Here is a 25,948-nt window from a genome sequence, read left to right on the forward strand (position 1 = left end):
ATCCTTAATGAAAATTGATGAGTTACTATTTTTTTGAACTGAACATTTGCACAGTAGATAGGTGTGTAATGAATAGTTATATTATAATAAAGGGATTTGTTACATTTACCTTTAGGATTATCAACATTAATTTAAAAGATTTACTTACAGTGCCATCTGACTTCGATATTGTGTATTAATATACTACGCTCTGAACTTTACAGAGGGCTAAGTGTTTATGATAAAACTTAAGAGACATGATTAATTATTTGTTTTTGTTGTTTATTATATTTTTATTTAAATTACACTACTGAAGACGGGCAATACATAAAAACATGATGTTAAAATAATAATCGCTTCACGATTTTCAAAAACATGGTCTATACTCTATGGTCTCAAAATAGACACTAGTTTTGAAAAAAATCTGTGCAAAATTGTCTATGACTCCATCACATGACCACTTTATTTTGTTCCCGTGATCAACTTTAGAAAATTCAAAAATATTAACGCGCAATGGCCAAAGTGGAAATAATTGACATCCTCGAACACTCTCTAGATAGCAGGTAAAACGAAATGGTTGCCTGAAATTACCTTTTAAAATCGAATTAGTGTTACATAATAATCAAAACGGCCAAGTGCCAACGTAGAATGAGTACTTCTGCAATTTGGCAAATATTTTTCATTGTTATTTTTGTTTGAAAGAATGCGTTTTATTTGCTTAACTTTATTCGTATTTACAGTGGTGATAACGAACATATACTGGGCTTGATTGGCGACGAAGCATACGGTAAGTGTTTGCAATTTCATAACTTCAATAAATTATTATTTATTCGGGCCATTCACTCCCTTGCATTCACTATATTTGCCGTTGTAATTATGTGTGTTATCGTGCAGTGGTTCTATTTTGTTACCATTGGGGTAATTAGTGTGTTTATTGAATTAGTAAGTAGTTGTATGAGTAAATTGAATTATAAGTATTAATAATTATTCCAGAGAATACAGACAGAACACAAATAATTGCCCAGCCGATTATAGATGGGGCTGAGGAAGATAGCTCAAGTTATAGCTTCAAAGATATGTGTAAGTATTGTGTAGTTTATCACTCCTTATATGCACTGCAAAGATATGGAATGCCCTGTACGCTTCCACCACTTATGGTATCTTTCAGTCAAAAGCGAATAGATTTATTTCATCATGAGCTGTGTGGTTGCAGTCAAGTGCTAGTTTTGGTCATAAACATAAATACCATAATATAAATAAATAAATAAAATAGCCCATTATTCCAAATAAACATTAGATATATACATATAAGTTATGTATTGAAATGTTTATAATAAGTATGTCCCATTGTGTTTGTGTGTCTGACATGGCCTCCTCCAACTTCCTTCACTGAACCCTGTTGACTGCAATTTCATAAATAACATTATTATTATTTCAAAGCTTACTAAAATATCCTTGAGGTAAGAAAAGTTTTTTTGACTTTAATAAGAGAGGGTATTACCTTATTTCTTATTTCTCGTTTATATTCACAGCCATGTATTTGTGTTATACATATGTAATATGTGCCAAATAAACTTTAAATGTGCTCTGAACACACTATGAATTTCACAATGCTGCAATGTCAAAGTCTAGTCTAGAAGTTGGGCACGTTTACTTTATCTGTTTTTAAAAAAACAATGCATTTTTATTACAATATAGTTTAAAAAAAATAACAACATAATTTTATTTTAAGAAAGAGGGTATCCTCTGTTACAGCTGGCAGTACATACAAGTTAGTACAAATCCCAGACAAGCAGCTTACAAATAATATGTCTTCCCGTTCTCCTGCAAATGGTATGTATCTGTTTTAGTCATTAATATTTAAGGTTGCAAATAAATAATTATATTTATTACTATATATTACTATATGCTAGGGTAAGCAATATACACATGTTGGCACGAGTTAGCTATTAGATTGGTTGTCTTCTGATTGAGATAGTACAAACTGTTGCAGAGTTGTGTGGGGATGTGTCAGTCAATGGTTCAGTTTGCAAAATAACTTTATTTGGAACAATTTCAAAATAATTTAGTTCATAGCTTTGCATTTAATGTGTGCCAGATTTCTAAAGTCCAGTACATTTAGAGATAATTAATTGTAACAAACAGACAGATGGACACACACAGAGTGATCCTATAATGATTCTGTTTTTGTGCCGAGTACATCAACTAACACAGTGTGCGTGCGTGCGTGAGCCATGGTATTACTGTCCACTGTACCTGGTGGCAATGTGTATTGGAAGGGAATTGTAGGCTCTAGCGACTACATTAGATCGGAAGTAGTTAAAGTGGTACAGTGACCTCATGAAGACCTCCAGAGCTGCTAAATCAAGAAGTTATTTATTATACAACATTGACTTTTGCAGGATTACCCGGTGGGGAGTTCTATGTTATAAGTAATCCTGTTGAGGTGTTTGGTACAACAGCCACACAGAAGAAAGTAATAAGAAGGCAGCCGCCTATAGAGAAAACAATTACAAAAAAGGTAAAATAAAAATCACTGAAATCAATATATCATCATCATCATTATATCAGCCGATGGATGTTCACTGCTGGACATAGGCCTTTTGTAGGGACTTTCAAACATCACGATACTGAGCTACCTGCATCCAGCGAATCCCTGCGACTCGCTTGTGGACCCTGTGGACTTTTGTGTCTTCAGGCATTGATTAATATTGGACGAAAAGATGTTACAAAGTTTCCTGAATGCTGCCCAGCCGAGTTGGACTCTGCGGTTTACATCTTTCTTGAATTGGACCTACTTAACTGGACCATATGTCCTAGTTCCTCTGTAAGCTCTTGTTCATTCAAAGAAAATCAATATATACAGTGGATTATATCCAGAAGTTGTGACATGTAGTAAAACTAAACATTGAGGTAGTTCTTCTTCTTGCCTGGGCCTTTTCCACAGTTGGCCACTAAAACTGCTGGTCCCCACTGAAGTCACTCCAACCAACTAAGCTCACTCCAGAAGCTTAGCAGGCAGCCCAGTTTGCCGAACGCCTTATGGAGTCTTTCTAAAGACCCAACATGTGCTGCGCGTTGTTTAGATACACCTCTGCATCTAAGTATAACATGTATCTATGTCTGTTCATCATGCATGGTCTGCACAGAGGACTATACTACATGTCGATTGTACCTAGAACCGAAAGAGATGCCATTAAGAACGGGCCAGATTGACGCAATGCGGTGCGCCGTGCGGCAGGCCGCATGTCTATTTTATTATGAAATCGTATAATTTCAACACACTGTCTTCCGGCTGGCCGTCAAACGCTCCTATTGGCGTGAGACTGCGGCGCGCCGTACGGTTGAAATTGCGGTGTGCCGCATCCCCTCTACGCACTATGCGGCCAGCCGCGCGGTACGGCGGACCGCTTTAGAACTCAGATGATAAGGCTTTCTATATGAGCACCCCACTGAAGTTTAGAATCCAAGGTCACTCCCAGGAAAACTGTGGAATTCTCCATTCCCAGTGTTTCACCATCAATCATTATAGACTTATCTAATTTTATAACATTTGGTAATGAAAACTCAACACATTTAATATTCTTTGCATTTAAAAGTAAGTTGTTAACAGTGAACCAATGCGACACATGCGATATGGCACGGTTTACATCAATCCGCATGTCTTGCGGTCTGCCGTAACGGCGTGTCGCATTTTGGCTAGTCGTTAGTGCGTTGTTGCGCTAAGGGTAGACGAAGTCATGATGTATCCACTAGTCCTTACATAAAATGTTTATTTTTATTAGAGAGATGATAAACGACGAGCCACTCACAACGAAGTGGAGAGACGTCGCCGGGACAAGATCAACTGTTGGATCGGCAAGCTGGCTGCTCTCATACCCAACTCAGGGCTGCCCGACACCAACAGCAAGGGCGGCATACTGGCAAAAGCGTGCGACTACATCACTGAGCTCACAGAGAAACAGAAAAAGTGAGTTAAAGTCTGAATTAGTAGTAGTAGAGTGTGTCAGTGGAAATTATTTTCTTTTTTGTGTTCAGTTAAATCTATCAGAGATCAGACCCTGAAGTATAATAGTAGATTATGTAACAGTTGCATAATGACAGTCATTAATACACAGGTTGCATTTTGAAGTGAGTTTTATATTAGAGACACGAGTGCTTGATTGCCAAGTTATGCACGTTTCATACTCTCGTTATCAACCCATATACGACTCACTGCTGAGCTCGAGTCTTAGATCTCGAGGGTTAGGTCAATAGCTCACCACTCTGGCCCAATGCGGATTGGCAGACTTCTTACACGCAGAGAATTAAGAAATTCTCTGGTGTGCAGGTTTCCACACAATGTTTTCCTTCACCGTTTGAGACACGTGACATTTAATTTCTTAAAATGCACAGAACTGAAAAGTTGGAGGTGCATGCCCCGGACCAGATCCGAACCCACACTCTCCGGAATCAGAGGCAGAGGTCACATCCACTGGGCTATTACGGCTCTCTAGTTTCATACTCTACTTTATCTAATCTCATGAAATAGGAATCTAACAAAATTAAATAATACTACATTTTCCACGACTTTGTTGTATTTGTAGCACTTCCAATATATCCGGGAGAGTTTGTTTCATATCAAAGCTTGAGTCAGTGATTTTGCTAAAAATACAAAACTAAAATACATTTAAAATATAAATTTGTAAATAAATCAATAACGTAATTCAAGTGGCAGCAAAATTAAATTACGAAATACAATATTTTACCACATTTTACAAGTGTATACCAACAGGCAAAAATTGATACCCATACAGCCATGTCTTCACACGAACCCAGAGCTCCAATAGTAAAAAGTTATATTATAACACACATTCCATACAAAGAGCACTGTTACAATGTAATTTTTCAAGTTACTACAGTATGCATGTGAATAATCTATGCCATTATAATATATTTTTTAATTTCTTAATTGGAATATTATGACAAGATAATAGATAAACTGATTTTTTGATAGCTGAGGATGTTTTAAGTTGAAAGTTTATTTAATTAAGCAAACTCTTTATGTTTGTGAGTTGAAAAAATGACCTAACAAATCAACTAACTAAAAATGGCTCTGCGGTTAGTCTGTAGTATTATTATATCATTCTCAATCCTTAATCCTCGTATTTATTTATATTAATCAACAGGTTAGAAAGACTGGAAGTGGACAAGGAGAAACTGGTGCTGGAAATATATAGGCTAAACGAAGAGCTCACCGAACTGAGGAACGAGAACTCATCAATGCGACTGCAGCTTGCGGACAACTGCATAGTGACCAGCCATCGGCAGAAAGGTCAGAGGTCCTAGTCGCTGATAGTTAATGGACAGTAAAATTTAACTAATCTATGTCACACTGTTCAAGACTTGAAATGTGTAATATTTTCTTCCTTTCTCTGTCGGAGATCAGTCAGACCATAATCCGAACAAATGACTGCTTAGTATGTTGTTTCAGGCTCTGCAAATCCACCGCAGACCAATTATTGTATTGGACCTGCCTCGCTATACGTTACTTTTCTGTCAAAGTATATGATCAACGATCTAATGCGATTATAAAAACTGTCTCTAGAATCGATGGTAAATAGTTGTAATTGTGTTCGTCGATTAAAGAGCTCCTTAAAAATGTTTTTGTAAAGTTGAATGGTGTAAAAAACTGGCAACTTCTAGTTTAGTATAAGATATATACCAAATCGAAGCGCGTTTTCCTCAGAAAATGACAGACAATTTTGTCCGTGACTATGAGTGTGATACAGGTCCTTCTATAATTGGTCTGAGACATCCACTGATGTAGCGTCCCTCCAGGAATGAGTATTTATTACTATACTATGTTAGCCAGTCGTGTCCGTTTCAGGCGGAATTTACGATCCCTGACGTCTAACAATTTGCAGGGTTATTATGTAACTCGGTGTACCATTCAAGTAATCAGTCACTGCATCGCTTTTCATCGTATTTTCGTTTTTGCAGTCATCTAATATTGTGTTTTCAACGAAATGACACAATTATCGTCATTTTAATTATCGTCATAAAATAACATTAGTGTAGTAGTGATAGTAACGTTATTTTAACGAAAAACTGATATTTACGTAATTTCGTTGAAATAATCATGTTAGATGATCGTAGAAACAAAAAAACGTTAGCACTTAATGTAAAATAGTGCAGTCAAGCTTATTTCGTTGAAATAACTATATTAAATCATCAAATAATATTTACGTAAAATTTTTGCAGCCGAAACAACACATTAGCAAGTGACGTCATTCATAGAGATAATAGCGTGGTTGGCGTTTGCAGTGATGTGATATATGACGTCACCGCAAGCGCCAATCACAAACCGGCGCCTTGTAGCGAATGACGTCACAGTTTTATGATTGGCGTTTGCGGTGACGTGATAAAAATACAATTTTGTTTAGTAAAAATATTACAATTACGAGATTATTTTCACAAATAAAAATGTGATTAAAGTTTCTAGGCATCTAAACTGCCTATATGCAAAAAATATTCTTAGTTTTAAACAGCAGGCGAGTAGCCTATTCCTTGATTAACACAATTAAGACACGTATTCTTGCTATGGTGAACAGGGTAGCCGTGATAGCCAAGTGGATATGACCTCTTCCTCCGATTTCCGGAGGGTGTGGGTTCGAATCCGGTCCGGGGATGCACCTCCAACTTTTCAGTTGTGTGCATTTTAAATAATTAAATATCACGTGTTTCAAACGGTGAAGGAAAACATCGTGAGGAAACCTGCATACAAGAGAATTTTCCCAATTCATTGGGCCAGCGTGGTGGACTATTGGCCTAACCCCTCTCATTTTGAGAGGAGACTCGAGCTCAGCAGTGAGCCGAATATGGGTTGATAATGGTGAGCTTGAACAGTGTGCCATTTACAAGTGGTGACCATTTTAGAAATAACAAAGTATAACTGTATCGTGATGTTCATGAAACGGTGCTGAGTTGAATGTGTAGCAAATAAGTATGTGTCGCGTAATTATGTATAGTGTATTGTATAGATTGGTTATTGGTTATATTGATGTTATTGTACCATTATTGTTGAAATTATTATTATTTACAGCTTTGATGGTAATGTTATAAGCAATCAAACTTCGTTATTCATCATTCTTTTTTACTTGTGTGTGAGATCATCTGAATTAATCCAATTAAATGATTGCGTTTGAACGTTTTAGGAAAAGTAAGTGAGAATATCTAAATTCAATCCTGTAAAAGTAAACTTGAACTATATATGGAATTGAAATAGCGCCATCTAATTATGGATTGTGTTACCTACGCTATCTAGTCTAATTAATTTGAAGTTAAAAGTTATGTGGAATAAGACAGCGCAATCTAGCTAACACGAGAGAATGATAGACATGTTAACTCACACTCCTGCACATTTATTGATGTAGCGTTGTATGATATATTTTCAAAAAAGCTCTTCTTCTAAAAAAATTCTCGATAGATTCTAACCTGCAGATAGAAAGTTTATGATGTTAAGTCAAGTATTACGAATATACGTTTATTACAATTAATTGTCACGCATGCTTACGTAAACATTCTTACATGCTTTTTTTTGAACTTGTAAGAATTTTCGAAAACGCGTTTCGTTTTCAGACATAGACAGAGTGTGGGTTGGCATGTTTAAACAGTAGTAAATATCTATATTAGCCCAGCAGGGTTATTATGTAACTCGGTGTACCATTCAAGTAATCAGTCACTACATCGTTTTTCATTGGTGTAGTGACTCATTGTTTGAATGGTTCACTGAGATACATAATAAGGGCGCAGATCCCCTCCTATGTAACACAGTTGAAGGCCGGAGTATGTAGTGGGCCATTCAAAGGGACTGACATTAATGACTGCACACTAAAATAGCATTACTATCTAAGTAAATATCATGTATTGTTTAGTTACGAAATTTTTCGTTTTGCGGTATGAAATGAAACTTTTGTAATAATTTGTTATATTAAAACAATCAATCATAACATAATATGTTGTGTAATCTGCCATTTCGTTTGGCGACGTTGTCTTTTTGTCAAATATCTAAGTATGATAATTATTTCAGTGAACAATTTCGCTTTAAATTATATGTTGTACATTGCAGTGTTTAAAAGTATGGAGGTGGTAAAAATAGTAGAATATGTATTATCGTACACAGAAAAATTAAAAACCTCATTGTCTTATGAAACAAAATTTCTGATCAATGAAATTTAATTTCGCCATCTCCACACTAACGGTCATATTTATAAACATGGATTAAGATTTAAACCTCAATTATGTTCAAAGTAAAGTGGACCTAACCACTACTATTTATAGTTTACTTTACTGTGAAGTAAATTAATGCTTAAATTAAAATCCATGTTTATAAATATGGATGTGAATGGGTTTCAATGTTAATTTATTATCTCTCCAGGTATGGTCTTTTAAAATCTACTACTGATAGTCTAGAATAGAAGCCGGGCAAAGTTTTTGCACTAGATTACTGTAGTCCAGCCGCTCAGAGATTGCGATTCTGCCACCTGTCAATGTCATCTTTTTATATTTGTTAACTAATTGTTAATAACTTTAGCCTAAAATTAAAACGTTTATTGTAAGTTGGCATAATTATTCAATTTTTAATGTTAGTAAGAGATATATAAAATTTTGCCGTCAGTTTGAAGTTACATCGCCCATTCGATCATGAGAAACGCAATCTCTGAGCGGCCGAACTTTTAAAATCTAATCTAATTTTCTGTGAGAGGATGAACCTATGATTTTTTCCCCTTCATAGTTCTCCACTGCCGTGGCTAACAGGGGTACAGGGAAATTAGCTTGATTTTAATTAATTGTAAAAAAACCCCCGTTCTTGGACTAACACATACTTAAGTTAGATTATTGGAAACAACTATATAGATTATTTACAAGTAGTCAATAAAAGATATTACTGTACAAAAATATAATAGTTATAACTTATACCGGGAGACATTAATCGAATTTACGAGGCAGCAATAATGTACAATGCATTATAATGTGTATAAAAGTTGATGTAGTTACGCGTATTGTATATTAATTTACTCAGTATCAGGAACTGCTAGACTATTTAATCATGATCACGTTCGCGTAATGTAAGGCGATGTTATGTAATAGACTAAGAAATCCAAAAGTAACTACTTAATATACTCTTAAAAAAGACAATGTCTTTCAATATGGTACAGTTAAATTTTAATTTATTGAAAGACTAGCGGACCCGGTCAAGCTTCGCTTTAACTTATGTGCACTTCTTCCCTATCCTGCACTACCCTACTCCTGCCCCTACCCCTACCCTACCCTAGCCTACCCCTATTTCTTGAGTCTTAAAAGTTGCTTTTCTATACCTCCACAAAAATTTCAAGACCAAGATAAGATAAATCTGCACAGCCGTTCTCGAGTTTTAGCGAGACTAACGAACGGCAACGCGTACCCACATCAAATGAAAAAAAAAATAGATTTTAGCTCAGAAAAATTAAATTATGGATTTCAAATGTAACTTCCATGTTAGATATAATGTTATTTATTTGTATTATTTTAATTTTAATTTAATTTGTTAAGGTTCGCAATAAGTGTTTAGACTCACTTATTAAGTATGTCACCCGAACAGAAAGTTATCTGGCCCGGATTGTCCGGCCGCTCTGATAGTGCGTTTGCACACCCATTAATGTCAATGACATATTTAAAATCTATTATTAACCTTTAATTAACATTAAAAATTAAATTGTTATACCAACTTATTAATAAACGTATTAATTTTAGGCTAAAATTATTGACAATTAATTAACAAATGTAAAAAGGTGACATTGACAGGTGTCAGGAACGCAATCTCTGAGCGGCCGGACTTAAGTGTACTGTTTTTCAAAATGGCGACCGCTGCGACGTCAGTTCTTTGAGACAAAAATATACGAGTAATACAGACATAGATCGAGGGCCGTCTCTGAGGAGTCGTTAAGCCCATCTCTTCTGCTTCTGCCTTCAAACCCCATCAGGCGATGCTTCTGTGACATCTCTGAGGTCCCAATAAGGAGCCTACGCCACTACACAATCAGGAGAAAAAAACTGACTGTAGATCGGTCTTAAATGTTTATACGAAACCGAACAATTAATGCCGGCTCCACATTAGTGCCGTGGATTCTCGCCATGAATTCACAATCGTTTGAAACCGGCCGCGAAATGGAAGTAGAATCTGCTGCAGTAATAATTTCAAACGATTGTGAGCATCCAGTGAATGTGGAGGGCATGGACTCGTGCCGAGAATTCATGCCGAGAATTCGCGCGTGAATTCACGGCACTAATGTGGAGCCGGCTTTGGATCTCAAAACGGGAAGATAAAGCGTATGCAACAACCATAAAGATTACAAATTGTTTTTAAAGACTAAAGTTTACTATAGGCGAAGGTTTTGTTGTAAACAGCCTACAAAATGTATTTTTAGTTAGACCCTTGTACATTATAATTATAAATTAGTTTACGTGATATGGAAATTATTGTAAACTCCTATTATGAGTTTGTTTTAGTGAAGCGCTAATTTTATGAACCAGTAGTTTTACGTAAAATAATTTTGTACAGAGAAATAAAATGAAATAAATTAAAATTAAAACTTGTTTTATTCAAATTCGTTTATTTTAGCAGGCATTTGTATGAGCACTTTTAAAACGTGAAGTTAGTTGTTATGTTTATCACTATACTAAAGCCATATGCCTCAATAGCTCAACGGTAAGAGCGGTCGGACTCATCACCGAGGGGTGGTGGTTCGATCCCCGCACTGTTGGTCTATTGTCGTACCCACTCCTAGCACAGTCTTTCCCGACTAGTTGGAAGGGAAAGGAAATATTGGTCATATTAAAAAAAAAGATATGGCAAATATTCTTATTACGAAAAAAAAAAATATTCAATGTGCACTGTTTACCAACAAACAATTTAAAAACAAGGGTATAAATATAAACTGTTAGTCGTTTCACATTTATAATAATTTACTTGTTCATAGTTTAATGAAAATAAACTTTATTATTAAGCTTAGAACAATTAGATATAGTTAATACGTATTTTGAAAACCATTTTATAAATAAAAAACAATACATAATTTAAAATAAATTGGGTATGAAATGACATTCGTTTTCTTTTTACTTTCATTTGTAATTTGTTTGTTGGTTTAACATCGAGTACGGCTTTAGTACAGTTATCTGTTTAGCGCCATCTAGTAACAAGACTGAACAATCCATGATTTACCAAATACCATAGATACACTTTTATCTACGGTATCTATGTCAAATACAATAGCGAGTTGCAAAGAAAGACTTGTGACGTAAATTGTTTTGGTCTAGCAAAGAATATCACTAAGGATGCTATAACTTTTTAAATTTCTCAAGCTGTTTAAAGGTACCTCAATGTTTCAGGGAAAGGAAACCAAAATATCTCAATGTGGGTGCGATTTTGATATATTGTTTCGAAATAATTAATAAATTAATAAGTTTTGCAACAAAATAACATTTATTTACAGAAAGAAGTAAATTTTACAATACAATACGTAGGCAGATTATCCCTATGACAAAGTGCACATGACTAATGGACCCAGCTAGCGTCAATGCATATATCATGAAGAAAAAATTCACTGTCGACCAATAGCAGTGGAGTTGAAATATCGCTTTCTCTTTTTTCCAATAGCGGGGAAGTTTGAAATATCGCTTTCTCTTTTTTTCAACAGCGGTGGACTTGAAATATCGCTTTCTCTTTTTCCAATAGCGGTGGACTTGAAATATCGCCTTCTCTTTTGTTCCAATGCAACGAAAAAGAGGGCTATTTCACCGCTATTGGTCGACATTTCTTTTTCTTGTCCCGAGATATGTCATGGGCATGTTAAGAATACTTTTTTTTAGTTTCTGCCATCAGATGTATTTTTCATTTTCTTGTTTGTAACCATTTGTTCTTTTTATTCTATACAAGTTAGCCCTTGATTACAATCTCACCTGATGGTAAGTGATGATGATGATAAAAAACTATTTTTCTTCTTAAGACTATTACGGTAACTAAGTCCGGACAGTCGAAGTCTTAACTCAATAGATTATCAACACTCGGTGGTCCAGTTTCATCATCGTAATATTCTACAATTATGGGTCCATTTTTAGCGACTTCAGAGCTATCAGTGACCTCTGCATAGAATACAGTGACATCCATGTTACTTAGTTCTTCATTTTCCTGAATAACAGTCTTCTGCTGTTCGAGACACTCCTTGCATTTAGCATGATGTCTTTTCAAGAGAGCTGCGGTTATGAATTTGCAGTCGCAAAATGTGCAATGGAATGGCTTTTCACCTGAAATAATGTAATTTAAATTCTTCATCATTAATGGCTGAGAAAAATATAAATATTACAACAAAATGACGTCACCGAAATTTATGTCTACTAAAACTGTTTATAATAGTTTAGCTGACGACTCGTTTCATCTGCGTAGTTCACGTTTCCGTGAGAATACGGGTATGAATTAAAGTTCAAGACAATCACAAATAACATGGTTTTCTAGTGGTAAAAGAATTTTAGAAATCAGATCAGTAGATCCAGAGAAGTATAGATGAAACGGGTGATTTAAGGCTACCGTCTCATTAGTACGTTGCGTTACGATACCGATGCAATGTCGCAACGTAACGCAATACGGGGTTATTAATTATTATTAATAGTACGGGGTGCGTTTTTACACGAAGGTTTCAATACCAAATTATGCACCCTTTCATACTCTACGTTATTTAATCTCATGCAATAGATATTAGAACAATATAACTTTTTACCAAAAAAAAAAACATTGCATTGAATAAAATTTAAAATTCGTAAATTGTATACTAAAAAGTAGCTATTAGTGACTAGCCGACGCCCCGCGATTTTACCCGCGTAAGTAGTTTTAGGTGTCTTGATAATACGGGGTAAAATATAGATTTATTACCTCCGTATTCTATATAGTTATATAGCCTGTGACAATCACAAATAACATGACTTTCTATTGGTAAAGAAATTTTCGAAATATATTTAGTAGATCCAGAGAATACAACCTCGCAAACAGACAAACTACTTCTCTTTAATATTAGTATAGATAATGTTTTACCAGTGTGACACTTGATGTGCCGGTTGAGTGCATCCTGGCGAGCGAATCTACTCGGACAATATCTGCATTCGAACGGTCTTTCACCAGTGTGGCGTCTGCGAACAAAGTGCTTTATTCATATATACGGCTCACTGTTGAGCTCGAGTCTTCTCTCACAATGAGAGGGGTTAGGCCAAAAGTCCACCACGCTGACCCAATGCGGATTAGCAGACTTCACACACGCAGAGAATTAAGAAAATTCTTTGGTATGCAGGTTTCCTCACGATGTTTTTCAAATTAAGTTTTTTTATGAAATCCTAAAATTTATTAATTGATATCTATATATATTTCAGACCCTTATTCCATGTAGAGTGATTGTGGGAACAGTAGGTGACTTTTTTCCGAGTCATATATCTCAAACACCATAAAAGCTATCGATGTCAAACTTTAGTGGAAGAATGAGACACTTATTAAGGAATACTAATTGGCTGCGTTTCAGTCACAAATATATGTATTATACTTAATAGTTTTTGAAAAATATATATTTTTTTTTAAAAATGGCTTTTGATCCACTGTGTCCTATATAGTGTATACAGTGAGTCAGTTTTCAGGTCACAGTGGGTCAGTTGGGTGTTTAACCTAAAATAAAAGGTAATATTTTTTATCTATGTATAAAAACTGTATTTAGACTTTGTTTAACATATTATTAATCCTTTAACATTATGACAAACAGATTTTTTTTAAATGTAGTATTCTTAACTAGCCAACCAAAAGTCTTCATATGTAAAATGTCAAAGCAATGAAGTTCTTCTTCTTTATAAACAAATATAATAATAATATTCATTCATTCAAATGTAACCAACATAAAAACCAAATTATAAATTTTAAACAAAATAAATGACTTTTAGCTTCTAGACTTTTTACTTTAGCCATACAATTTAAAAGCACTTTCGTTTTTTACCTAACCTATAAATCACAATTGAGATCTTTGTAACGACATTATTATCAGCAAAACATAAAATTAAATAAAAACCTTTCCAAATACCAACTAACGGATATCGATTTGAGAAAAATCAACATTGACATAGTAGTAGGATTGTTGTCGTAAAGTGCTACATGCTTAGACCAATTATTGTATAGGACCTGCCTCGCTAGACGTTACTTTTCTGCCAAAGTATATGATCAAAGATCTAATGCGATTATAAAAACTGTCTCTATAGAATCGATGTTAAATAGTTGTAATCGTGTTCGTCGGTTAAAGAGCTCCGTAAAAATACCTTTTTGTGTAATTGAATTGTGTAAAAATCGGGCAAAAACTTCTAGTTTAGTGTAAGATTTATACCAAATCTAAACTCGTTTTCTTCAGAAAATGACAGACAATTTTGTTTGTGACTATGAGTGCGATACAGGTCCTACTATAATTGGTCTGAGGCTACATGAGGTTTAGACAATATAAATTTAATATCACATTCCTTAATAAATGATAAATCAGAAATCGTTGGCATATGGAACTGATATTTACGATTTGAACGTAAGAAGCTAACGTAATATTCTAAGTTATCATTACAGTTATGCAAAATGTTTCCTACATAATAAACACTTTTTTTCTTAGTAGAAAAACGAAGGAGAACGTAATCTTCTTCCCTTGGAACTCTGTGCAAGTCACGGGAAAGTAATATTTTATCACTCAATGTCTCTATTTCATCTATGGCTTCATCTTCCTCACACCAATCAGAGTCTTCATCATCAAGAGGAACATCTTCTCCATCATCCTCTGATTCACTTTGCAGGACTTTTCTCACAGCTTTTTTTTTGGTTTGTCTTTCTTTGGTAACTTATTTTTCTTCACTTCTGAATTTGACTTCTAATATTTTCTTTCTCAGGTGTGTCTGTTGCGATTAAGCTGCGGCCATTTTCTTATATTTATGTTCGCCCTTGGCAGTGCTTTGAGGGGTTTTCTAAATTGACTAGGACTTGCGGAAAAAAAGATGCGGATATGCCTTTTGACGTAGAGCACTGAGGTTCTGACGTATCTTGTTGTTCTGCGGAATGTAGCTCTATGTGCTCTTTATGTAAGCATTGCCGAGTCTCAGGTAGTTCCTATCTTTGATCAAGCATAGACTCTGGGTCTTGCTGAAAAGTTGGAGTATGTGCCAGAATTTCAGAGAATGTTTCATTTTCTAAAATCGATGGCCTATTTTGTTCATCAACTCTGCCATCTTGCAAAGATACGTCAGGTACGTTTTTTAAAACATCAGGATAAAGACGATCAGTCACAGCGCTCGGCAGAAAGTCTTCATCTGTGAAAACATTTCTATCAAAAGGGTAGATGCCGGTCTTTCTAAAGGCATTTATAATATTCATTGGGGTCATGGCCCTGGTAAATGCAGTCCCTATAAACTCAGCTAAATCGTAGATCGTCACATTTTTCCCTGGATTATTTAACAACCAAGAATCCATAGCAGCATTATAATAGCTTTTAAATGGAGAAAAAATGCCCACATCCAATGGCTGCATTTTGGCTGAAATATGGGGATGTAATGTTAATATTGTCACTCCGTTTTCTTTAGCTAAATCTATGGCTTCAATACACAAATGTGATTCGTGAGTATCCATAATGATTAATGATGCATTCTCCTTAGAACTTGAGGTGTGTTTAATAAAGTGTCTCATTGTTTTGACAAATAGCTCACTATTCATCCGTCCCGATGGATTCGCTAAACCTAACGTTCCAGGCGGGGTACCTTTTATCATGTGATCTTTATAATTTTTTCTGGGAAATATTAGTACTGGTGGTAAAGCTTGACCAGCTGCACTGATAAAGCAACAAGTAGTTACCAGTGTGCCTTTTTCACCACTAGTTACTTTTCCAATATTTTTTCCTTTAGGACCAATTACATTTTGGGGTTTTTGTACTGTTGTCGTTGCCGTCTCATCGAGGTTGTATACTCTGGTACCATCAGCAAACGAGGTATGTCTTTTATAAACTTCTTGTAGTTTATCAAAAAAAGCTTTGACGACTTCCTTGTTAAACGACGTTGCTCTAGCCAGACTGCAAGCTTCCGGCTTGCGTAAAGAAAGTTCACTATGACGCTGGCGAAAAGATTTTAACCAATCAATACCTGCCATCTTGTTAACATCCCATGACTGTGGTATTTTAATTTTGTTCAAAACAGCCATTTCATATGCAACTGTTCTACAATCTTTTGTAGTTAAGCCGTAAAACATAAGAGCGCAGTTTTGATAATACTCCTTTAATGCTTGTTCTTGCTCATCCGTGAAAACTCTGTTAGTGTCATAATGTGGTACAAGTCTCACATTTTCAGGACTTGTGGATGCTTTAACTTTGGCTGCATAACGTTGTAACGTCGAAAATGGAATTTTCAGTTCTCTAGCAACAGCACGTATTTTTTTCCCTGATCTGATATCTTGAAGAGCTTTTTTCATATCTTCTTCGGTATGATTACCTATTTTCCTCCATAACAGGCGTTTATTTGGCATTCTGTAAAATAAAATTACAATATGTAGTTGTTAAGTTGGTGGTGTTACGTCCTTTGCCCTGGAGAGCACGTTAAGCCATCGATCCCAATATTATATAGAAATAGAAGAACCTCGCAGTTATAGCCGCGTAGTTCTGATTCCCATAGGAAAAAGGTGATAATATAAAGCCTATTTTACTCCCTGATAATGTAGCTTTCTGTTGAAAGAATTTTTCAAATCGGTCTAGTAGTTTGTGAGTTTATTTGTTATCTACGTAAATACACTTTAAAATATTAGTATAGAATATAGATTATTTCAATAGGTCTAAAGTGGGTCGACTCACTGTGCCCACTTTGGAAACGACTAACTGTGTACCACCCACGCCATTTTAATTTAACGACACAATAACAGAATACTTCACCGAGAAAGCCGAATGAGGCCTTAATAAGTACTTAAAACATGAAAACTTTAACTAACTTCTAACATTTATAACTATGGAAGAAATAAAAATTAAAACTTACGTATTTTTTTATTTTTGCAGTCACAAAACACAAACTAATTCCTGTACCGTTAAAAACGCTTCCTAGCGATCCACTGGCAAGCTTGGCGTCATGTTGGAGCGCGAATATAATGTGAAAGAGACGCAACTATTGACCGTCTCTTTTTCACCAATATATTGTCGACCCAGTGTTCCCACTTGACCCACTGTAGCCACAATGACCCTACTACACGAAATTAATATTGTTTACATTAAATTTGATATGAGTCAAATACTTCTATTATCAAGTTTTTTTATATAAGTAAATTGCTGGATGGTTAGAGTAGGCCACAGCCAGGGACGGGCAATAGGGATGATGACAGTTTTTAAAATTGTATATAAATTAAGAGAATGCTAATAATAAAGCAATTTAGTAAAAGTAACAGGGTATCTGTGATCATTACTTTCGGAGCTACAGGGATTTAAAGGGTCAGATTTGCGGCGCTGCCGCGGTTCCCTGAAAAACGCCCCATACAATATTGTACTAGATTTGTATGGGCGTTCAAACAAAATTACTAATATCTTTGTTATTTGTGCGTTTATGTCTATAGTTCCCGTATTAAAAAATATCACATTTAATGTAAGGAAGCTAAAACTGTATGAAATTTCATCTAATTACGATAAAAGATTCTTAATAGATTTTGAAATGTATCTTTATAAATCTTATTTATTTTGCAAATATCCAGACAATCTTTGCTTTTTATGTATAGATTAGTTAACATTGACCTAATTTACACGATTTACGAATGTATCATAAAAATCAATATATATGTCACCGGAAAATAACAAGATCCGTAGGTTTATCAATTTACTAGGAAGTTTATAAACTTTTGTAGGATTTTAAACGGGAGATAAATTGTATTATTTTACGTCCACATTTTCGTATTCAAACCTAGTCATCATCCCCATTCCCTTGGGAGCATATTTTACCTCATATGGACGTCCAAGTCGGAGGTCCTGTAGAATCCCTTCCCGCATACAGTGCAGGTGATGGTGTAGGTATTGTTGTGTCTCCTCATGTGAATGTTGTGGTTGGAGGAACTGTTCTGCACCGCTCCACAAACGGTGCATATGTAGTTCTGAAAATCATCACCAATAACTCAAGAGCCGTGATAGCCTATGGATATGACCTCTGCTGATGCCGGAGGGTGCAGGTTCAAATCCGGTCCAGGACATGCACCTCCAACTTTTCAGTTGTGTGCATTTTAAGAAATTAAATATCACATGTCTCAAACGGTGAAGGAAAAACATCGTGATAAAACCTGCAGAGAATTTTCTTAATTCTTTGCGTGTGTGAAGTCTGCCAATGCGTGGTGGACAATTGGCCTAACCCCTCTCATTCTCAGAGAGCTCAGCAGTAAGCCAAATATGGGTTAATAATGATGAAATAACTTGAACCAAAATGGTCGCTTGTGCAGGTGCAATTATAAAATAATCAGCCCATGACTTCATCCGTGTGAAATTAGGGTTTCCACATTTTTTTTCCAAATAACAGCCTAATCCAAATTCAAATCTTGCAAAAACCATGGTTACTTACAGGTCAACCAATGTGTCAAAATCAAAATCAAAAATCAAAAATCATTTATTTCAAGTAGGCTCAGTTTACAAGCACTTTTGACACGTCAGTTGACTATTTGTAAAGATTCTACCACCGGTTCAGAAGGCAGGTTCTGCTGAGAAAATACCGGCAAGAAACTCAACAGTTGCTCTTTTGAAAAAGTCATACAGTATTATAATTTACAATTGATAACAATTACTGTTTACATTTCTTATACTTTTACTTCCTGTGTGAAGGTGGAAGCTGATTCAACGGCCTCCAAGCATCTTTATCATTAAGGAACTCATCAATGTTGTAGTACCCTCGACTAAGTAAATGTTTTTTAACACATTGCTTAAAGCAAAGCAAGTGTTAAATCCATGTTATTAGGTATAGGGTTTATCTTTCTTTTAAATTTAATCCAAATTTTACATCGTTTACATTTAATACAAAGTTTACATCGAGTTTCACGCGGACGAAATCGGGGGTGTCCGCTAGTTTTCTATAAATTTAATATTAATCACTAACCCTTTTTTTATTATTGCTCCCCTTGTGAACAATCCCGTGGGTAGATTGGTGTGCCTTTAGTCCAGTCACAGTTCTAAATGACAACGGACAACGGTCACAGTCATACTTATCAGGTTCCTGTAAACAATTGCATATATAATAGTCCGGTCCAAGCTGAAATATGATTAAAAATACAATAAAATAATTGACAGTTTCTCATCTTACGTCTGTCTAAAAAAATATTCAAGGTCAAAGGTAAAAAGAGTATATTGCGATTTTCAGCCAAAACGGTAAGTTTTATTATAAAAATACCTCAGACAAAAATTGTAGATAATATAATTTTACTAGCAAACGCCGTGGACGTGGAATTCAGTTTTTCACAAATCCCGCGGAAACCATTGATTATTCCGGAATGAAAAGTAGTCTATGTGTTAATCCAGAAAAAAATCTATTTCCATTCCAAATATCAGCCAAATCGCTTCAGCCACGCTGTACAAAAGAGAAACAAACATACACACAAACTTTCGCCTTTATAATATTAGTGTGAAGCGTGATTTTTAGTCATATTTTAAACAATCTTACTGATTTTCAGCTTGGTGGGAATCTAACCAATAAAAGCAAATACATTCATACCATATGTTTTTGAATATGTCTCACAATACATCTGGATGACATAAAAACTTTTCCACAATAGTCACATATCATTTTTTTTCTAACACTTTTACGTTTCGCACTCGCTATTTTGAATTTATGAGCGCTGACACAATGCACCTTTAGTGCCATAACATGTTTGAATTTTCTATCGCAAATTTTACATAGAAACTCCTTTAAACAGTATTTATCCTCATTAGATTCATTCAGAGTTTCAGTCGTTTTAACAGGTTTATTTACATTTACACCTTTTTTAATTATGTATTCATGATCTGAATTTTCTTCCTTAATATAAAATTCTTCCTTAATTATTAAATCTTGATCACTTATTTTACAAAATTCTTCGTATAGCCCATCTATATCGTTTTCATCCGGTCTCGGTACGTAGACATTCTTTGGTCGATTCTCAATGTCTATTTTATTACCAAATAGAATATTCTTTATTAACGGTGTGGGCGGTGCAGATATATTTGGAATCACTGAAAGATAAAGTTCTTTGTTATAGTCATTTATAATGAAATGTGAATATATCATAAAAAATATATAAAATGTGTCAATCTTTAAAACCTGCTCTGAAAGTAATCGTACTGTGCAGTGTAAATATATATATACCGTGTATATGTTTTGCAACTTCAAACTGATAGTTAACACATACTTTACCATAGCAAATTTTTACCATAACAAAATGAATAATTGTATAAAAAAGAACATTATTAGAAACTGAAAAAAAGAGATAATAAGAAAGAATGGGTGGAAAAAACAGTTCGTAAGAAATATTGTCGTTAAAAACAAATAAATCACCTAGGTCTTTGGTGCTAGTTTTGTTAGTGTTTCATGTTTATTAAATAAGTTACAAAATAATGTTTAACCTGGAGGAGTCGCAAGTAGGTCATCCAACATTACTTTCTTCGCAGAATCATTTTTCAATGCATTTTCCAAATTAAGATCAATAACACATTTTTCACCACTCTTATCTTTTTCTTCTATTCTTTTTTCTGACGTGATATTACTGTTGAGTTCTGTTGGCACATACACGTGGTTTGGACGAGACTGTGTATCAATGTCTAGTTTATCACCAAATAAAATACTTTTGATTAGAGGTGTTGGAGGAGCAGATATATTTGGAATTACTGAAACAATATTATTTTATTAATTACTTGTACTAACTGACCCGGTCAAGCTTTGCTTTGATATGTGAAATTCTTCCCTATCCCTACCCTATCCTACTCCTACCAGAACCCTACTTCTAACTTTAAGATCTATAATTGACTCTTAAACGTTTCTATGGGTTTAAATTCTCAGTAACAACCCAGAGTAGAAGGTGTAAAACCGCAGTGTGAAGGTGCATTCGAGTACATTAAACCATGGTTCCCTATCACTATCATTACATCCAAAGCAAAATAGACCTTCCGGAATATATTTCATGATCATCGTTATCAACCCCTATACGGCTTACTGCTGAGTTCTCAGAATGCGAGGGATTAGGCCAATAGTCCACCACGCTGGCCCAATGCAGATTGGCAGACTTCACACACATAGAGAATTAAGAAAATTCTCAGGTATGTAGGTTTCCTTACCATGTTTTTCCTTCACAGTTTGAGACACATGATATTTAATTTCTTAAAATGTGTGCACTGAAAAGTTAGAAGGCAGAGGCTATATCTCCTTGGCTATCAAGGCTCAGGAATGTATTTACCTACTATAAATTATAATAATACTACTATAAATTTTAATATACTTACTGGGCGGCGTAGGAAATAAGTTATATAACGATCCTTTGTTTGCAGAGTTATTTAATACATTTTCCAAATTAGTATCAACGTCACAACTTTCTAAATCTTCAACATTTTCTTTTTTTATTTTGTGGCTGTCATTTTGGATATTTGGGTTAATATTTTCCATATATGTTTGATCATCAAATTCTTTCTTAACTGGAACATTTTGTTCTTGAAGTGCAGTTGTATTGTTTTGTACTTTCTTTGGTGTGTAAGGATCATCAATTGTGGACCGTGGTGTTGAAAATGGACTGAAACTGTAAGGACAAAAAACATTAATAAAAACATTTGACTTTCAACTAATTATATATTTTTGAAGTGAAACTTCTTTAGACGAATGATAGTAAAATTTTTACAGATGTAACGTCACGCCGGTATGCAACGGAAGTGTCGAAAAAGAGAGAGAGAGAGAGCGATCGAGGCAGATTGAGAGAGAGTAAGACAGGGCGAACGTAGCATGAAGCAACTAGCCGTGGAGTGAGAGTAGGGAGCAAGCAAGTGAGAAAGATTGAGAGAAAAAGTGAGACAGAGCGAACGTCGTATCACGCACAGTGCTATGGAGTGAGAGGTGGGGGAGAGCTATAGTGAGAAAGATTGAACGAGAGAGAGAGAAATCGCGCAATGTAAATATTAAAGAAATAAATTGAAAAAATTAAATTTATAATTTAGATTAATTTTCAACACTTTTTATATTTTAATGACAATTAAATTCCTAACCTATCTTCCTTTTTCCCTTCCTCTTAGTCTCGGAAATTTAAAGTTTTAGATTTGTATAAATATAAACAAGATTTATAAATTAGTTTCACTTCTGACATGTGTACTTTGTACGCACGCATTTTTTTTTATTCTGTGACAATCAACTGTTGACTCAACAAGGACTCTGCTACGATTGAACAATCTAGAAGATTACCGACACACCGTCTACTCACTTGCAGCTTAATGTATTGCTTCAATCTTTATGTACGCGCATTGATTTGATTGGACGACTTAGCTGTATTACTGTATATCAATATACAGTCTTCTAGATTGTTCAATCGTGGCAGAGTCATTCTTGAGTCAATAGTTGATTGTCACTGTAGTTAAGGCTTTATTCTGTTGGACATGCAGGCTTGTTTTGTCAGTATATATATCATATTTGCTAATCCTTTGGGCTATGTCGATTAATTTCGTTCTCCTAGTGAGCGACTTTAATTAGTGGCAGTTATCTGAAGTGGCAGTGGGCGGGAACAGGCCGTTGGGTCAGACGTGTTCTGGAGTGGACATCACCACATTAAAAAGATAGTGGGAAATGGCTCTATGAAGAAGGCGGATGACTGTGTGTGGTGGTGCGATCTCGGAAAGTTCTATATCCAGCATTTGACAGATACAGGGTCATGACAGTAATATATTCACATTTTCTCTATTTACCTAAAATCCAGCCTAAAATCGGTATCAATAGACATATCATCTTGCAGCCAATGTGAATCCAAAGAATCATCCAATATGTCAGTCTCCTCTTCAATCACCTCTTTGATAATGCGCGCTTCACTGTCCGGTATCTCCTCAGATTTTAGTATGTCTGTCATAAAGTTCTGTATGCTTGTGCAGGTTGATTCTGCAAACAAATTTGTATATTATTTTATAAGTATTTCTTGGGGATTAGTGTTAAACTAACAATTATAATCATCTTGCATATTATGTACTATACTGCTGAAAAAATATTTTTCACAAGCTCTAACAATACAATAAAAACCAAAATTTTAGCCTCATGTGCCTGTAATTTTATATGCAACTTTGTTTGCCTTTAGACAGGAATACAACAATGTAGACAATAAGCTGCAGTGCTCCCATGTCATGACAAAACACTGTATCTAAAAAACATAAATTGTTGAGAGATTGTAGTTCTTTTTTTAGTCCCTGTACTATTTGCTAGAAATCATGTATATTATTGATGCATTTCTCAGGGTATTGTTGAGATTTAAAAAAAATATTTAAATTCATAGTATATGTATGTGTGAAGAACTCATTTATGGGTGTTACCACAAACACTGTATCTGTAGATACAGTTTATTGTCATGGCACAGTAGAGTAAGAGCTATAGTACTTCTGAAAATTTACTATTCTCATAATTAAAAAAAATATATGTAAGACTATTACCATTATCATCATCTTTATTTCTGTTGGCAGGAGTACTGTTACCAGCATACATTGGAAGCCTGAAACATTAGTTTTATTAGCAAAACCATACTTCAAGGCATTTGTATACCATTTCTGATAAACAGTTATTCATAATTAATAAACTTATTTTTTATTATAAATTACCTGAATTTAAGAGATTCATCATTATTCTTGAGGAATGTGCAGAAATCTACAGCATCCCCAGCTTCCTTATTAGCTAAATAGTTTTTCAACTTCTTGTCCGAGTTCCTGCATGTTTTCTTGAAGTTACACGCCACCTTCATGTTTAGAAAGCACTCCTTGCAGAGTTGGAATATGAATGTGTCATTTCTCTTGGCCTGAAATTTTATTTTACTTCAACAATAATGACATTTTAATGACACGCATCCTTGTCGGAGACAGATTATGGAGCTTACACCCACTACATCAAATTAATAAAAAAAAATGAGAGATAGATAATGTTTTATTCTATTATGAGACATGGCTAAAACTCACGTGAGACAATGTCAGAGTATTCCTGCCTGCAGTGTGCTGCATTGCAAGAACCAGATTGTGACTAAGGGCCCTGTATGGGTTCGAAACTAGTCAGGCACACTCAGGATATTCTTCATGCCATGAAGTGCCATCAGTGAGTTTCAGCCATGTTTCATAATAAATTAATGTTTTACTCTATATAAGATGTTAATATTAACAGCTGGGGTACCAACCCCTGAGGCACAAGGCCAACACCAACAAGTTTCTAACTATAGGCTGAGAATTTCTACTGATATTAATTATCTAAGCCAGGGCTTTGTTATCTCAAGCCATAGTCTAGCCACTGAATCAACAAGTGTGTACAAAAGAGTTAGTAAGAAATTAAATATCACGTGTCTCAATCGGTGAAGGAAAATATCGTGAGGAAACCTACATACCAGAGAATTATCTTAATTCTCTGCGTGTGTGAAGTCTGCCAATCCGCATTGGGCCAGGGTGGTGGACTACTGGCCTAACCCCTCTCATTCTGAGAGGAGACTCGAGCTCAGCAGTGAGCCGAATATGGGTTGATGACGACATACAAAAGTTCTGTGTGGCAGTACCAAATTACATCTATATCAATTCAGAGGTTAACCATGAAAAGACAGATAGACTGACTTATTTTGTAATTTATTGGTAATAGCTTTTGTATAGCCTGACATTTTCACCCATAGTTCCCATAAGAATACTGGGATAAAACATAGCCAATGGCACTCACAAATAACGTGACTTTCTAGTGGCAAAAGAATTTTCAAAATTGGTTCAATAGTTCCAGAGATTACCCCCTAAAATACCACAAACTTTACGTCTTTATAATATTAGCACAGATAATATTATGAAGTATAAGTAACTATTTAATAAGTATGTAAGTTGTACCATTACCTGTAATCCTGTAGCATAAACAAACAATCTTCTGTTTTTTTCTGAATATGGTACCAAGTCAGTGGGCTCATCAAATTTCACTAGGCAACTTCTACAAAACCCTTCCATATTTTTCTAATTTACTCAGCTATGAAAAATATCTTATGAGTGAGAGTGGGACCATATCTAACTGTGATTTAGATACTTTAAATATAAAAAAATAGAGGGATTTATGAAGACTATTGACAAATAAAAAACAAATTTTTTTGCTTAGTATGTTCCTATTTCTTAATATAATTAAAATATGCCATTATCAACATGATTTTTATTTGTTCCACAAGAGACTTTATTAGTTAAATTATTCTATCATTTAAGATTGTTAATTTTAGAGCAAACAAAATATATCAAGAAATAGCAATAGCCAATAATGAGCAAACTTCAAATTCAAACCACAGAGACGACCACAGACCACAAATGAAGCAGACCTCTGACTCAGAACAAAGCTTTGTGCTGGTTAGAAATTTTGTATGTGTGTATAAAAATGTCATTCATAAATTTCTCGGACCTCTCTTTTACACTTGGGAAAAAATTAAATGTGGGGGGAAAGCCCTATCTCTTTCTAATTCAACACATGCATATATTTCGTAGTAAAATTAGGGATGTGCAAAAATCGTAATTAGAGAAATTAGTGCTGAACACACACACTTGTTGAAGATTTTTTAATGTACCGATTTTAGAAATTTCCGGTTTTCTCTTACACTACTAGTGCACCTAAATTTATATTTACTTGTTAGATTTTAAGGAAAAGAAAAGCCTTTAATATATTTAAATCTATTTATTTTGTTATTGTCTGTTAATTGTGTAGT

General features: G+C 34.8%; 2 protein-coding genes across 4 annotated transcripts; one reads left to right on the forward strand and one right to left on the reverse strand.

Moving 5' to 3' along the window:
* Positions 1 to 393: 393 nt before the first annotated feature.
* On the forward strand, positions 394 to 10,592 carry LOC112051842 (upstream stimulatory factor 2). Its single transcript, XM_024090655.2, has 7 exons — positions 394 to 542; positions 720 to 766; positions 973 to 1,059; positions 1,735 to 1,812; positions 2,382 to 2,500; positions 3,765 to 3,949; positions 5,148 to 10,592. Exons 1-7 carry the CDS (start codon positions 493 to 495, stop codon positions 5,305 to 5,307), a joined length of 726 nt encoding a protein of 241 aa, XP_023946423.1. The 5' UTR covers positions 394 to 492; the 3' UTR covers positions 5,308 to 10,592.
* A 1,423-nt stretch (positions 10,593 to 12,015) lies between these two features.
* LOC112051831 (zinc finger protein 354C) lies at positions 12,016 to 25,500 on the reverse strand. 3 transcript variants are annotated; one of them, XM_024090635.2, is made up of 11 exons: positions 25,104 to 25,496; positions 23,853 to 24,046; positions 23,688 to 23,746; positions 22,959 to 23,145; positions 21,519 to 21,808; positions 20,646 to 20,906; positions 19,759 to 20,255; positions 19,147 to 19,263; positions 18,012 to 18,160; positions 13,085 to 13,179; positions 12,016 to 12,303 (listed from the first exon to the last, which is right to left on the reverse strand). In XM_024090635.2, exons 1-11 carry the CDS (start codon positions 25,209 to 25,211, stop codon positions 12,041 to 12,043), a joined length of 2,220 nt encoding a protein of 739 aa, XP_023946403.2. In that variant the 5' UTR covers positions 25,212 to 25,496; the 3' UTR covers positions 12,016 to 12,040. The 3 variants fall into 3 exon arrangements, with proteins under 3 accessions (XP_023946403.2, XP_052741962.1, XP_052741963.1); XM_052886002.1 differs by lacking the exons at positions 12,016 to 12,303; positions 13,085 to 13,179 and adding an exon at positions 14,754 to 16,565 and having other exon boundaries at positions 25,104 to 25,500; XM_052886003.1 differs by lacking the exons at positions 12,016 to 12,303; positions 13,085 to 13,179; positions 25,104 to 25,496 and adding exons at positions 14,754 to 16,565; positions 24,940 to 24,993.
* Positions 25,501 to 25,948: the final 448 nt, after the last annotated feature.

The sequence above is a fragment of the Bicyclus anynana genome, chromosome 16 (assembly GCF_947172395.1).
Source record: "Bicyclus anynana chromosome 16, ilBicAnyn1.1, whole genome shotgun sequence".
NCBI classification, from domain to species: domain Eukaryota; kingdom Metazoa; phylum Arthropoda; class Insecta; order Lepidoptera; family Nymphalidae; genus Bicyclus; species Bicyclus anynana.

Excerpts from the sequence above, each read along its gene's own strand:
- LOC112051831 (XM_052886002.1), bottom strand. The coding sequence starts at position 25,211 with ATGGAAGGGTTTTGTAGAAGTTGCCTAGTGAAATTTGATGAGCCCACT. Across the intron at positions 21,809-22,958 it reads GATTTTAGGCTGGATTTTAG|TTTCAGTCCATTTTCAACAC; the intron begins GTAAATAGAGAA and ends TTGTCCTTACAG. Across the intron at positions 20,907-21,518 it reads CTTATTTCCTACGCCGCCCA|TAATTCCAAATATATCTGCT; the intron begins GTAAGTATATTA and ends ATATTGTTTCAG.
- LOC112051842 (XM_024090655.2), top strand. The coding sequence starts at position 493 with ATGGCCAAAGTGGAAATAATTGACATCCTCGAACACTCTCTAGATAGC. Across the intron at positions 543-719 it reads GAACACTCTCTAGATAGCAG|TGGTGATAACGAACATATAC; the intron begins GTAAAACGAAAT and ends TCGTATTTACAG. Across the intron at positions 2,501-3,764 it reads AGAAAACAATTACAAAAAAG|AGAGATGATAAACGACGAGC; the intron begins GTAAAATAAAAA and ends TATTTTTATTAG.